Source organism: Nerophis lumbriciformis, linkage group LG03, assembly GCF_033978685.3.
Source record: "Nerophis lumbriciformis linkage group LG03, RoL_Nlum_v2.1, whole genome shotgun sequence".
Taxonomy (NCBI): Eukaryota; Metazoa; Chordata; class Actinopteri; order Syngnathiformes; family Syngnathidae; genus Nerophis; species Nerophis lumbriciformis.
Genome location: NC_084550.2, coordinates 26,797,348 through 26,811,438, shown reverse-complemented (window position 1 = coordinate 26,811,438; position 14,091 = coordinate 26,797,348). Strand labels below are relative to the sequence as shown.

General features: G+C 34.3%; 1 protein-coding gene across 7 annotated transcripts in view; it reads left to right on the top strand.

The window, feature by feature from the left end:
* rnf220a (ring finger protein 220a) overlaps nucleotides 1–14,091 on the top strand; it is a 482,952-nt gene that overhangs the window by 417,322 nt on the left and 51,539 nt on the right. For all 7 annotated transcript variants that reach the window (XM_061936166.2, XM_061936135.2, XM_061936152.2 and 4 more), the window contains one exon: nucleotides 9,589–9,631. In XM_061936166.2, the coding sequence (XP_061792150.2) occupies nucleotides 9,589–9,631 (43 nt within the window). The remainder of the gene's footprint in view (nucleotides 1–9,588; nucleotides 9,632–14,091) is intronic.

Genomic DNA, 14,091 nt, shown 5'->3' with positions numbered 1-14,091 from the left:
GCAGATGTGCAGAAAGTCAGCCTCATCGCCACAAAGTAGATATTCTCATTAGGTGAAACTGCTGACTTCACCTTATATGATACACATGATGAAGTCGACGGGCACTCTTTTTTTTAAAAACTTTTTTTTTTCTTTTTTTTTTCTTTTTTACCACCTTTTTATTTAATTTTATTTTTTCACTTTTTTCACTTTTTTATTTCTTTTTTCTTTTTTTTTAACATCTCTAAAATGACACATAATGGCAGAGTTTGTCTTCTACCCTCCTGTCCCCCGACATTAAGCAAGTTTTAAAAAAAAAAATTAAAAAATTAAAATGTAAAAAAAAAAAAAAAAATTACAAAATTAAAAAGGTGTTAAAAAACATTCGACGGGCACTCTTTTTTACCACCTCTTAATTAAAAAAAAAAAAAAAAAGTTTTATTACCTTTTTCTTTTTTTTTTACCCCCTTTTTTTAAACTTTTTTTTAACATCTCTGTCATGTCTGTGTGATCATGTTTTGTTTTAGTCATGTTCGGATTTGTTTTTGGACTCTGTGCACTTTTGTTTGTTTGTCACCATAGCAACGCATTAGTTTTCACCTGTCATGTCACGCACCTGTTTTCACTGATCATGTCACTGCTATTTAAGCCTGTCTGTTTCTGTTGTTCGTCCTGGTGACATTATTCTTTCTAACTCTGTTTACCGCTGTCATTATCATGCCCTGCTTATTCCATAGTGTTTGCTTCCTGCCATGCCAAGTAAGTTTTTGTTTTGCTCTTGTCACAGTAAGTGTTTATTAGTTTCACGTCCATGGTTTTGCCTTTGTCCTAGTTTTGTTTACTTAGCCAAGTTTATCTCCGCCTTGTGCGCGTCTTTTGTTTATTCCTTTTTGTAGTTTGTTAGTGACAAAATAAAAATGTACTCACATTCACGCCTTGCCCGCGCAAACTTTCCTTTGCATTCCGGGAAAACACAATCCAAGGACCACGTCTTGTCAATCTCAAAAATGACGCATAATGTCAGAGTTTGACTTATTACCCTCCTTATATGATACAAATGATGAAGTCAACGAGCACTCTTTTTTTACCACCTCTTTTTTAATTTTTTTTTATTTTACCACCTTTTTTATTCTTTTATTTTATTTTTTGACCACTTTTTTATTTATTTATATATTTATTTATTTTTAACATATCTAAAATGACGCATAATGGCAGAGTTTGTCTTACTACCCTCCTGTCCCCCAACATTCAGCAAGTTTTTGAAAAAATAATAAAATTTAAAAAAAGCAAATGCATATGTGCAGAAAGTCAGCCTCATGGCCACAAAGTAGATTTTCTCATTAGGTGAAACTGCTGACTTCACCTTATGTGATACAAATGATGAAGTCGACGGGCACTCTTTTTTTACCACTTCTTTTTTATTTATTTATTTTTTTTACCACCTTTTTTATTTTTTGTTCTCTTTTTTTTTTAACACTTTTCTTTTTTTTCTTTTTTTTTCTTTTTTTTTTTTTTTTAACATCTCTAAAATGATGCATAATGGCAGAGTTTGTCTTCTACCCTCCTGTCGGGGACAGGAGGGTAGAAGCAAGTTTAAAAAGCAAGTTTAAAAAAAAAAAAAAAGTTTAAAAAGCAAGTTTAAAAAAAAAAAAAAAACTAAATTACAAAATTAAAAAGGTGTTAAAAAATTTTTGACGGGCACTCTTTTTTTACCACCTCTTAATTAAAAAAAATATATATATATATATATTTTACCACCTTTTTTTAAACTTTTTTTTTAACATCTCAAAAATGACGCATAATGTCAGAGTTTGTCTTACTACCCTCCTTATATGATACAAATGAAGAAGTCGACAGGCACTCTTTTTTTACCACCTCTTCATTTTTTTAATCTATTTTTTTAACACCTTTTTTATTTTTATATTTTAGTTTTTTACCCTTTCTTATTTTTTGTAATTTTTTTTTAACATCTCTAAAATGTCGCATAATGGCAGAGTTTGTCTTACTACCCTCATGTCCCCCGACATTCAGCAAGTTTTTGAAAAAAAATAAAAATAAATAAAAATTTAAAAAACAATAAATAAATAAAAGCAAGTGCAGATGTGCAAAAGTCAGCCTCATCGCCAAAAAGTACCTACTCAGTGGCCTAGTGGTTAGAGTGTCCGCCCTGAGATCGGTAGGTTGTGAGTTCAAATCCCGGCCGAGTCATACCAAAGACTATAAAAATGGGACCCATTACCTCCCTGCTTGGCACTCAGCATCAAGGGTTGGAATTGGGGGTTAAATCACCAAAAATGATTCCCGGGCGCGGCCACCGCTGCTGCCCACTGCTCCCCTCACCTCCCAGGGGGTGATCAAGGGTGATGGGTCAAATGCAGAGAATAATCTCGCCACACCTAGTGTGTGCGTGTGACAATCATTGGTACTTTAACTTTAACTTTAACTTTAAAGTAGATTTTCTAATTAGGTGAAACTGCTGACTTCACCTTATATGATACAAATGATGAAGTCGACAGGCACTCTTTTTTTACCACCTCTTAATTAAAAAAAAAAAAAAGTACCACTTTTAAAAAAAAAAAAAATCCCACCTTTTTTATTTTATTTTATTTTATTTTTTTACCCTTTTTTTCAAATTTATTTATTTATTTTTTTAACATCGCTCAAATGACGCATAATGGCAGAGTTTGTCTTACTACCCTCCTGTCCCCCGACATTCAGCAAGTTTTTGAAAAAAATAAATTAAAAATTAAAAAACAAATAAATAAAAGAAAGTGCATATGTGCAGAAAGTCAGGCTCATCGCCACAAAGTAGATTTTCTCATTAGGTGAAACTGCTGACTTCACCTTACAGTATGTGATACAAATGATGAAGTCAACGGGCACTTTTTTTACCACCTCTTTTCTTTTTTTTTCTTTTTTTTTTTTTTTTTTAACCACGTTTTTATTTATTTATTTGTATCTTTTTTTTCTTTTCTTTTTTTTTTACATCTCTAACATGATGCATAACGGCAGAGTTTGTCTTACTACCCTCTTGTCCCCTGAAATTCAGCAAGTTTTTGAAAAAAAATTAAAATAAAAATTAAAAAAAAGCAAGTGCAGATGTGCAGAAAGTCAGCCTCATCACCACAAAGTCGATTTTCTCATTAGGTGAAACTGCTGACTTCACCTTATATGATACACATGATGAAGTCAACGGGCACTCTTTTTTTTACCACCTCTTTTTTTCTTTTTTTACCACCTTTTTATTTTATTTTATTTTTCACTTTTTTTATTATTATTATTATTATTTTTTACATCTCTAAAATGACGCATAATGGCAGAGTTTGTCTTACTACCCTCCTGTCCCCCAACATTCAGCAAGTTTTTGAAAAAAATAAAAAATAAATAAATAAATTTAAAAAAGCAAGTGCAGATGAGCAAAAAGTCAGCCTCATAGCCACAAAGTAGATTTTCTCATTAGGTGAAACTGCTGACTTCACCTTGTATGATACACATGACAAAGTCGACGGGCACTCTTTTTTTTACCACCTCTTAAGTTTTAAAACATTTTTTACCACCTTTTTTATTATTTTTTTACCACCTTTTTTATTTATTTTTTTATTTATTTTTACCACTTTTTTCAAATTAATTTATTTATTTGTTTAACATCTCTCAAATGACGCATAATGGCAGAATTTGTCTTACTACCCTCCTGTGCCCCGACATTCTGCAAGTTTTTGAAAAAAATAAAAACAAAAAAATAAGAAGCAAGTGCAGATGTGCAGAAAATTAGCCTCATGGCCACAAAGTAGATTTTCTAATTAGGTGAAACTGCTGACTTCACCTTATATGATACACATGATGAAGTCGATGGGCACTCTTTTTTTACCACCTCTTTTTTATTTATTAAAAATAATTTTACCACCTTTTTTATTTATTTATTTTTTTACCACTTTTTTTATTTTATTTTTTTTACCACTTTTGATTTTTTTTTTCTTCTTTTTAATCCCCTTTTTATCTTTTTTCTAACATCCCTAAAATGACACATAAAGGCAGAGTTTGTCTTACTACCCTCCTGTCCCCTGACATTCAGCAAGTTTAAAAAAATAAAATAAAACATTTTAAGAAATAAAATAAAAAAAAGCAAGTGCAGATGTGCAGAAAGTCAGCCTCATGGCCACAAAGTAGATTTTCTAATTAGGTGAAACTGCTGACTTCACCTTATATGATACAAATGATGAAGTCGACGGGCACTCTTTTTTTACCACCTCTTTTTTTATTTATTAAACATTTTTTTACCACCTTTTATATTTATTTATTTATTTATTTTTTTACCACTTTTTAAAAAAATTTTTTACCACTTTTGATTTATTTTTTTTTAACCCCCTTTTTTTTATTTTTTCTAACATCTCTAAAATGACGCATAATGGCAGAGTTTGTCTTACTACCCTCCTGTACCCTGACATTCAGCAAGTTTAAAAAAAAAAAAATTTTTAAAAATTTAAAAAAAGCAAGTGCATATGTGCAGAAAGTCAGCCTCATCACCACAAAGTAGATTTTTTCATTAGGTGAAACTGCTGACTTCACCTTATATGATACAAATGATGAAGTCGACGGGCACTCTTTTTTTACCACCTCTTTTTTATTTATTGAAATTTTTTTACCACCTTTTATATTTTTTTATTTTTTTTAGCACTTTTTTTTTTTTTTACCACTTTTGATTTTTTTTTTTTAACTCCCTTTTTTTTCTTTTTTCTAACATCTCTAAAATGACGCATAATGGCAGAGTTTGTCTTACTACCCTCCTGTCCCCTGACATTCCGCACGTTTGAAAATAAAATTTAAAAAAAAAGCAAGTGCAGATGTGCAGAAAGCCAGCCTCTCCTCCATACCAGGAGCGTCCAGGTTGTCAGTCCTCTTGATGGACGGTGGTCCAATGGTCCGAAGACTGACTTCCTGCCGAGCGTTGCGGTGTCAGGGAGAGGGCACGCAGCCCATGACTGAGAATGCTTTAGTCAGCACACGGTTTGAAGACCCTCACACCTCGGGGACTCAATCCCAGGAGAGCCCAGCTGCATAATTGTCCACTAACATCATCCTGGAGGACGGTGGAATCACTCATTTAGCCCGTGTGTACTCGTATAATATCACGCTTATTTGAAATGTACTCAAGCGTTCCCATATGGAGAAGACTCAAACCCTTTATTTATTGAAATATATTGAATTTCAATGGTTTGATGCAGCTAATAATATATACAAAGCAAACTAAAACCTGCTAACCAAACAATTCTTCTCAACAAAGGAGGATAAACATAACAAATTTGTATGCACGTACAACACTTAAAACCTTCAGCACAACATTTGCAGCTAAATTTGTTGGTTTTCTGACCGAACTTTCCTCCAGAAGGTTTGATCTTTGTCCATGTGATGTCATATGAAACAAAAATGGAGCTGTTTGCCCACAATACCCAGCAATATGTTTGGAGGAGAAAAGGTGAGGCCTTTAATCCCAGGAACACTACTCCTACCGCCAAGCATGGTGGTGGTAGTATTATGCTCCGGGCCTGTTTTGCTGCCAATGATACTGGTAAATGGGACAATGAAAAAGGAGGATTATCTTCAACCTAAAATCATCAGCCCGGAGGTGGGTCTGGGGCACAGTCGGGTGTTCCAGCAGGACAATGATCCCAAACAAACGTCGAAAGTGGTTAAGGAATGGCTAAATCAGGCTAGAATGAAGGTTTTTAGAATGGCCTTCCCAAAAGTCCTGACTTAAACGTGTGGACAATGCTGAAGAAACAAGTACATGTCAGGAAAACCAACACATTTAGCTGAACCGCACCAATTTTGTCAAGAGGAGTGGTCAAAAATTCAAGCAGAAGCTTGTGGATGGTTATCAAAAGCACCTTATATGTAGAGGAAATAAATGACAATATTCAATTTAAGCACAATATAAGGTGAATAAGCATTCACTCTGTGATAATAAGAATTGTTTTTAATGGTATTAGTATTATATAATTATCTGTTGTACGGAAACAATCCATATTAATGAACATCGAACATGTTTATTGTAAATAATGTCAATAATTCAATGTATATTAACTTGTGTGATGACTGAACATCTGTGCAATATTATGATAACAGTTGGAATTTTACTCAATAACAGTCGCAATTTACAAGAAAAGCTTAACATTTTGGCAATTTTATTAAAAGAGTTGGAATTTCATTCGACAAAAGTCACAATTTTAGAAGAAAACTTTAAAATGTTGGCAATATTATAATAATAATCGGAATTTCACTTGGCAAAATGCTGACAAAAGTTATCATTTTACTCAAAAATGTTTACTGTTTTACAAAAAAAAATAAAAAATTGGCAATAGTGTGATAAAAGTCTGGATTTTATATGACAAATGTCACCATTTTGCATTCAAAACTAATAATTTTACATGAATAAGTACTCATTTTTTACAAGGAAAGCTTAAACTTTTGGCATATTTATGAAAAGAGTCATACTTTGACTCGACAAAAGTCACAATTTTTGCAATATCATAATAATAATAATCGGAATTTCACTTGGCAAAATGATGACAAAAGTCATAATTTTACTCAAAATTGTTTCACAGTTTTACAAGAACAACAAAAAAAATTGGCAATAGTGTGATAAAAGTCTGAATTTTATATGACAAATGTCACCATTTTGCATTAAAACATACTTGCCAACCCTCCCGAATTTTCCGGGAGACTCCCGAAATTCAGCGCCTCTCCCGAAAACCTCCCGGGACAAATATTCTCCCGAAAATCTCCCGATTTTCAGCCGGAGCTGGAGGCCACGCCCCCTCCAGATCTATTCGGACCTGAGTGAGGACAGCCTTTTTTCACGACGGAAGGACAACAGGGTGACAAGAACTAAATCATCCAGACTAGAGATAAATTGTATTATTATGTTTATCTTACCTAAAAATAAATATATTTATTAATTTAAAAAAAACAAACTAAATACATTTTTACTATATTTTGCTAAAAACATCAACATTTATTGTATTTTTATTTGTATTTTTTCTGACTCCTTATTACATCCAGGCATTAGAATTATACATTAAAATAAAAATATTTGAAATAATTAATTTTAAATTATCATAATAATTCATTTAAAATGACCATATTTAATTATTAAAATAATTGCTTGTTTATCAACAACTTTAGCATTTTATTCATTACATTTTGAAGCTCTCAGAAGCCAAGTTATGTTATATTCCTTAAGATTTATTTATGCAAGTTTGAAGTATCAATTATCTAAACACAGTTTTGTTTGCATATTTTCAGGATATATATATATATATATGTATATATATATATATATATATATATATATATATATATATATATATATATATATGAAATACTTGACTTTGTGAATTCTAGCTGTCAATATAATTCCTCCCCTCTTAACCACGCCCCCAACCACGCCCTGCCCCACCCCAGACCACGCCCCCACCCCCCACCTCCTGAAATCGGAGATCTCAATGTTGGCAAGTATGCATTAAAAAGTCACAATTTTACAAGAAAAACTGAACATCTGTGCAATATTTATGATCAAAGTTGGAATTTTACTCAATAACAGTCGCCATGAATTGATAAACGTGGACCCCCGACTTAAAACAAGTTGAAAAACTTATTCGGGTGTTTTGTACGGGTCAATTGTACGGAATATGTGCAATCTACTAATAAAAGTTTAAATCAATCAATCAATCAATAGCCAAAAGGCTGATTTCCATCTGTAGGTCCATAAAGAAGTAAAGGTAGACAACAACAACATCAGACATAAACAGGACAATAAAATACTCAGATATAATAATGCAAATAAAATAAGATAAAATATGAGTACTTCTACCATGACGTACGCATTGAAATTAGAGATATTATCGGTCGATAAATGCTTTAAAATGTAATATCGTAAATTATCGGTATGGGTTTTTTTTTTTTATTATCGGTATCGTTTTTTTAATTTATTTTATTTTATTATTATTTTTTTATTAAATCAACATAAAAAACACAAGATACAATTACAATTAGTGCACTAACCCAAAAAAACCTCCCTCCCCCATTTACACTCATTCACACTAATTCACACAAAAGGGTTGTTTCTTTCTGTTATTAATATTCTGGTTCCTACATTATATATCAATATATATCAATACAGTCTGCAGGAATACAGTCCGTAAGCACACATGATTGTGCGGGCTGCTGGTCCAATAATGGTACTAGGGCTGCAACAACTAATCGATTAAATCGATTAAAATCGATTATAAAAATAGTTGGCGATTAATGTAGTCATCGATTCGTTGGATCTATGCTATGCGCATTTTTTTATTTTTTTATTTTTTTAATAAACCTTTATTTATAAATTGCAACATGTACAAACAGCTGAGAAACAATAATCAAAATAAGTATGGTGCCAGTATGCTGTTTTTTTTCCAATAAAATACTGGAAAGGATAGAAATGTAGATTATTAATCGATTAATCAAAGTAATAATCGACAGATTAATCGATGATCAAATTAATCGTTAGTTGCAGCCCTAAATAGTACTAACCTTTAACACTTAATTTTACTCATTTTCATTAATTACTAGTTTCTATGTAACTGTTTTTATATTGTTTTACTTCCTTTTTTATTCAAGAAAATGTTTTTAATTTATTTATCTTTTTTTTTTTTTAAAGGACCTTAACTTCACCATACCTTGTTGTCCAAATTAGGCATAATAATGTGTTAATTCCACGACCCTATATATCGGTATCGGTTGATATCGGTATCGGTAATTAAGAGTTGGACAATATCGGAATATCGGTTATCGGCAAAAAAGCCATTATCTGACATCCCTAATTGAAATATGTATATTTTTATACATACATTCATGATTCACACAAAAGTCAAGGCACTTTCATCATCAAGGAAAGAAAACTGATAGAGTATTAAATACTAATTAATAATAATAATAATAAAAATAATAAATAAAAAGACAATAAGGGCTACCTAAATCCCTTTTGTGCTCTTAATCATTCTCCAAGATTTGATTGATAATTGTAAACCATTAAGCCAATTACAAAATGTAGGCCTTACTTCCATAAATCGACATTTACGTAGAAAACATTTCGTATAAGCATTGAAATAGTGAGGGGAAAAAATCCCTATTAAACTGGGTTGGCCTCTGCTGCCCTCTAGCGGCCAGAAGGCGCAGTAGCACCTTCACCCAGCGCGCCCTTCCGCCCGCGGATGTCACGTGATCATAACAAGCCAACATGGCGGCGAGTGAGCCGCTCCGCGGACGGGACCGGCGCCACTTTCAATCCTTCCCCATCCTCCTTCAGCAGTGAGCGGCGCGCGGTGCCGACAGTCGCGCGCGGCATCTCGGCGCAAACACTCGCGCACTTTTGTGGCAGTTTCGCTCCTCAGCGGCGCGTTAGTTGTGTGTGTGAAGCCGGGTGTAATGGAGGAGGTGGAAGGCAAGAAAGAAGTAGGTTTGGAAACAACATCCATCACAATCTCACATCCACACGCCGCGCCTCTCCTTCTACATCCACTCTGATGTTTCCTGCCCAGCTAATGTCCCTTTTTCTCCCATTATTTCCAGACATTTTTACGGGTTCGAGCTAACAGGCAAACACGACTGAATGGTATGTACACATCAACAACACCCACCATGTTTGTTGACATATAACTAAAAACACTTCTTTTTTTCTTTCTTTTTTTTTTTTAGATATATGCGTGCTAGTTCTAGTTTTTATTTATTTTTAATACACTTTGAGGTTGTTTGCTCAATGTAAAGTGCTTTTTACATATAAAATCTATTATTATTATTATTATTATTATTAACTAAGTGTCTATATTGAGCATTTGGTGGGGATGAATGAGTGACCATCATTTAAATAATGCTATTTTAACATACATAAATACATTTTGTGCTATAGCTGCACAATTCCAGGCCTCGAATTTTAACTTTTTTAAGGTCAAGGCAAGTGCTGCTTTAAAGGAGGGCTCTCATTTTAGGCAGTGTTGGGTTAAGTTACTAGTTACATTATTTAAAAAGTAACTCAGTTATTTACACCAAAAAGTAATGCGTTACTGTGAAAAGTAACTATTTAGTTACTTATATTTTTTTTTTTGAAGGCCCCCTTTAATGCCCTTTTAGCCTTCATTTCAGTACTGTTATTGCACTGGAGATATTACAATCTATTGATCAACTTGACATGCATTTGCATCACTGAACTCTGCTAAGCAATGTGCTCTACATACAACACACAAAGACAAAGATATGTTTCAATGGGCCAATTTGTTTCAGGCCAGAACAAATTGACAAAACTATTTTAAATAGCTGCAACATAACATACATAAGTAACAAACAGCATAATAACAACATAGCTATAAACCAAAGAAGGCACACACTACATACATAAAGCCTAACCAGGGCTTTTTTTCTCTCAAGAAATTCTGGAATAAAATCATGTCTGAAGCCCAGAACACTTTACACATTTCCCCAGTTTTAGTTTAGAGATAAGGAAAGATTGGCCTGGCCCACTAGGATCCCTCTTTATGTTTGTGAACTTTATAGTCCATACATTTAGAGTGATGTGATAATCAAACACTCTAGAAGTCTAGAATGAAAGAGTATATAAGAGAATTGACAGAGTGTGTACCTTCAGTGTGCAGTGCCTCCTTAAAATCCAGCCGCTGCTGGAGGTGAAGTATGTCTCTCTTTACTAGCTTCGTCGAAGCATGTTGCTTTTGTAGCTGTTTCAGCTGATTTGAATTGCTAGGATAGGATCTTTGATCCAAGACACAACTTACATTTAACTAAAGTGTTCTTTTTTTTGTGGTCGACAAAAGAAAAGTAGTGAGAATATCTCCATGTTAAGAAACTCGACGAGCTCCGCCATGATGTAAACACAGACACGCCCCCTCCCACACACACACACAGACAGCGCGCGCCTCTTTTCCGGTCACCTCTTCTGCAGCGCTCCAATAAAACACACTCAGATCTTCTTGGTTTCTAGCCGATACTACATAAAAAAAAACGCAGTATCGCATCATGTGGTAACGGTAACTGAGTTACTGAATATAAAAAATAACGCGTTAGATTACTATTTACTGCCGAAAGTAACGGCGTTACTAGCCCAACACTGATTTTAGGGCAGTGTTTTTCCAACCTTTTTTGAGCCAAGGCACATTTTTTTGTGTAGAAAAAATCCGGCGTCACAATGTAAACAAACGCCATAGGTGGATCTACACCTGACATCCACTGTAATGATACCAAGTACAAGAGCGTATCTAATCCATACTACTATGATTACATCGATAGTTTTCATCGTCACATAATGTTTTTTTCTTTTTTTCTTAAAATTCATATCATGTTTATAAAGTCAGTAAATTAATACAGTGTTTTTCAACCACTGTGCCGTGGCACACTAGTGTGCCGTGAGACATTGTCTGGTGTGCCGTGGGAAATTATGCAACTTCACCTAATTGGTCCCAAAAATATTTTTTTCAAATCAATAATTATCTGTAAATAATGTGCCGTTGCTTAGTGTCTGTGCTGTGTAGAGCTCGGCAGGGTAACCACGTAATACTCCATGTCAGTAGGTGGCAGCAGGTGGCTAATTGCTTTGTAAAAGTCAGAATGTGTCGGGTGAGACGAGGATGGTTTGTTGTGATCACAATACGCAGGTAAAAACGTATAATAATGCTTGAACCAAAAAATGAACATAAGGAAAAGGCAATGAAGCATAGGAATGGCTATGTAAAACTGAACTGGTCACCGAGTAAACAGAATGCTGGACGACAGCAAAAACTTACGGCGCCCACAAAGTACATCCGTACACGACATGACAATCAACAATGTCCACACAAAGAAGGATAGCGACAACTTAAATAGCCTTACTAGCTAACACAAAACCAGTGCGGGGAATAGCGCTCAAAGGAAGACATGAAACTTGTTACAGGAAAGCACCAACAAAACAGGAAGGGCCACCAAAATAACAGCGCAAGACAAAAAAACTAAAGCACTGCATGCAGGAAAACACCAACAAACTCAAAATAAGGCACGACGACCTGGTGGAGTTTCATTTTTGAACGTTTTCTGCTGGTGGTGTGCCTCCGGAAACTTTTATGAAAACCTCAAAAAAGGTTGAAATGGAAAAACACTGCATTAATAAATGAAACTCAGTTGACAGTAAAAAGTCGTCGTCGCGATTGTTGGATATGACTTTAAACCATAACCACGCATGCATCAATATAGCTCTTGTCTCAAAGTAGGTGTACTGTCACCACCTGTCACGTCACACCCTGACTTATTTGGACTTTTTTGCTGTTTTCCTGTGTGTAGTGTTTTACTTCTTGTCTTGCGCTCCTATTTTGGTGGCTTTTTGTCTTTTTTTTGGTATTTTCCTGTAGCCGTTTCATGTCTTCCTTTCAGCGATATTTCCCCGAATCTTTGTTTTAGCAATCAAGACTATTTCAGTTATTTTTAATCCTTCTTTGTGGGGACATTGTTGATTGTCATGTCGTGTTCGGATGTACATTGTGGACACTGTCTTTGCTCCACAGTAAGTCTTTGCTGTCGTCCAGCATTCTGTTTTTGTTTACTTTGTAGCCAGTTCAGTTGTAGTTTCGTTCTGCAAAGCCTTCCCTAAGCTTCAATGCCTTTTCTTAGAGGGCACTAACCTTTTGTTTATTTTTGGTTTAAGCATTAGATACCTTTTTACCTGCACGCTGCCTCCCGCTGTTTCCGACATCTACAAAGCAATTAGTTACCGGCTGCCACCTACTGATATGGAAGAGTATTACACGGTCGCTCTGCCGAGCTCTAGACAGCACCGACACTCAACAACAACACATCATTTGCAGACTATAATTACTGGTTTGCAAAAAATATCTTTAACCCAAATAGGTGAAACTAGATAATCTCCCACGGCACAGTGGTTGAAAAACACTGTTTTAGGGCACCAAGGCAAACAATTATTTTCTTTCAAGGCAGGATATATATATATATATATATATATATATATATATATATATATATATATATATATATATATATATATATATATATATACTGACAAATATTAGTTATTTTTATTCTCTAATAACATCAACTTGTCAGCTTTTTGTCGTTACATGATGCCTTTATCTATATTTTTTACATTTTGATTGAGAGAGTTTTTATTTATTTATTTAAATCTCTATTTTTAACATTTTCGTAAAGTTTTTATTTATTTGATTAATTTTAAGTGATGTAGATGTAGATGCTGTATCGGGACAGATCCATTAAGAGTTTGAGCGGAAATATCTCGTATAGGAATTAACTGTACACAATAAAACGTTAACAAAATGATGTGTCACATGCATGTTTTTTGAAGTAATACCTTTGTGACATGAAAAAAAACCACACAAGTAATGTAAAAAATGTACTTTTTGATATCAAAATAAAACACAAAGCAGTTTGACCAATGAAGATGAAGTCTAATAAACAAGCTTTGTTCTTCTCCAACGCCTCCCTAATGTTTCAGTACAACAGTTAGGCCAACCAAAAAAACACCCCGGAGTGATCCCTCTCACATCGAATACGCAATCTTCACCACCTGCGTTCAATTCGACGAGATGACAAAACATTTTAGCCAGTATTGATGTTATTTGAACACTGATACAGTTGGCAGTTAAATAAAGGAGGAGTGAACATCCCAGTAAACAAAGTAAAGACTTTATCACGACACGTCGCCTGCTGCAAAACATCAAATCGTTTTCTTCCTTTGCTGTGTACTTTTAGTGTGGGGACAAGTGTCTCCAATATTGTCAACACCTGTCTCCATCCAAACACGGTAGTGCGCTCTTAAACGCACGGCGGGAAGCGAGGGAAAATTACGTTAAACCAAGCCGAAAATACATTAATAAATGACGCTTTTTCGGTAATTAAAAGATTAAATGGTATTACTAACTATCGCAAATTATCATTATACCGTTTACTGTTACATCCGTCGTCTATTAACAAGTAACAAGTCAAGGGCGGGGCTTCACGGTGGCAGAGGGGTTAGTGCATCTGCCTCACAATACGAAGGTCCTGAGTAGTCTTGGGTTCAATTCC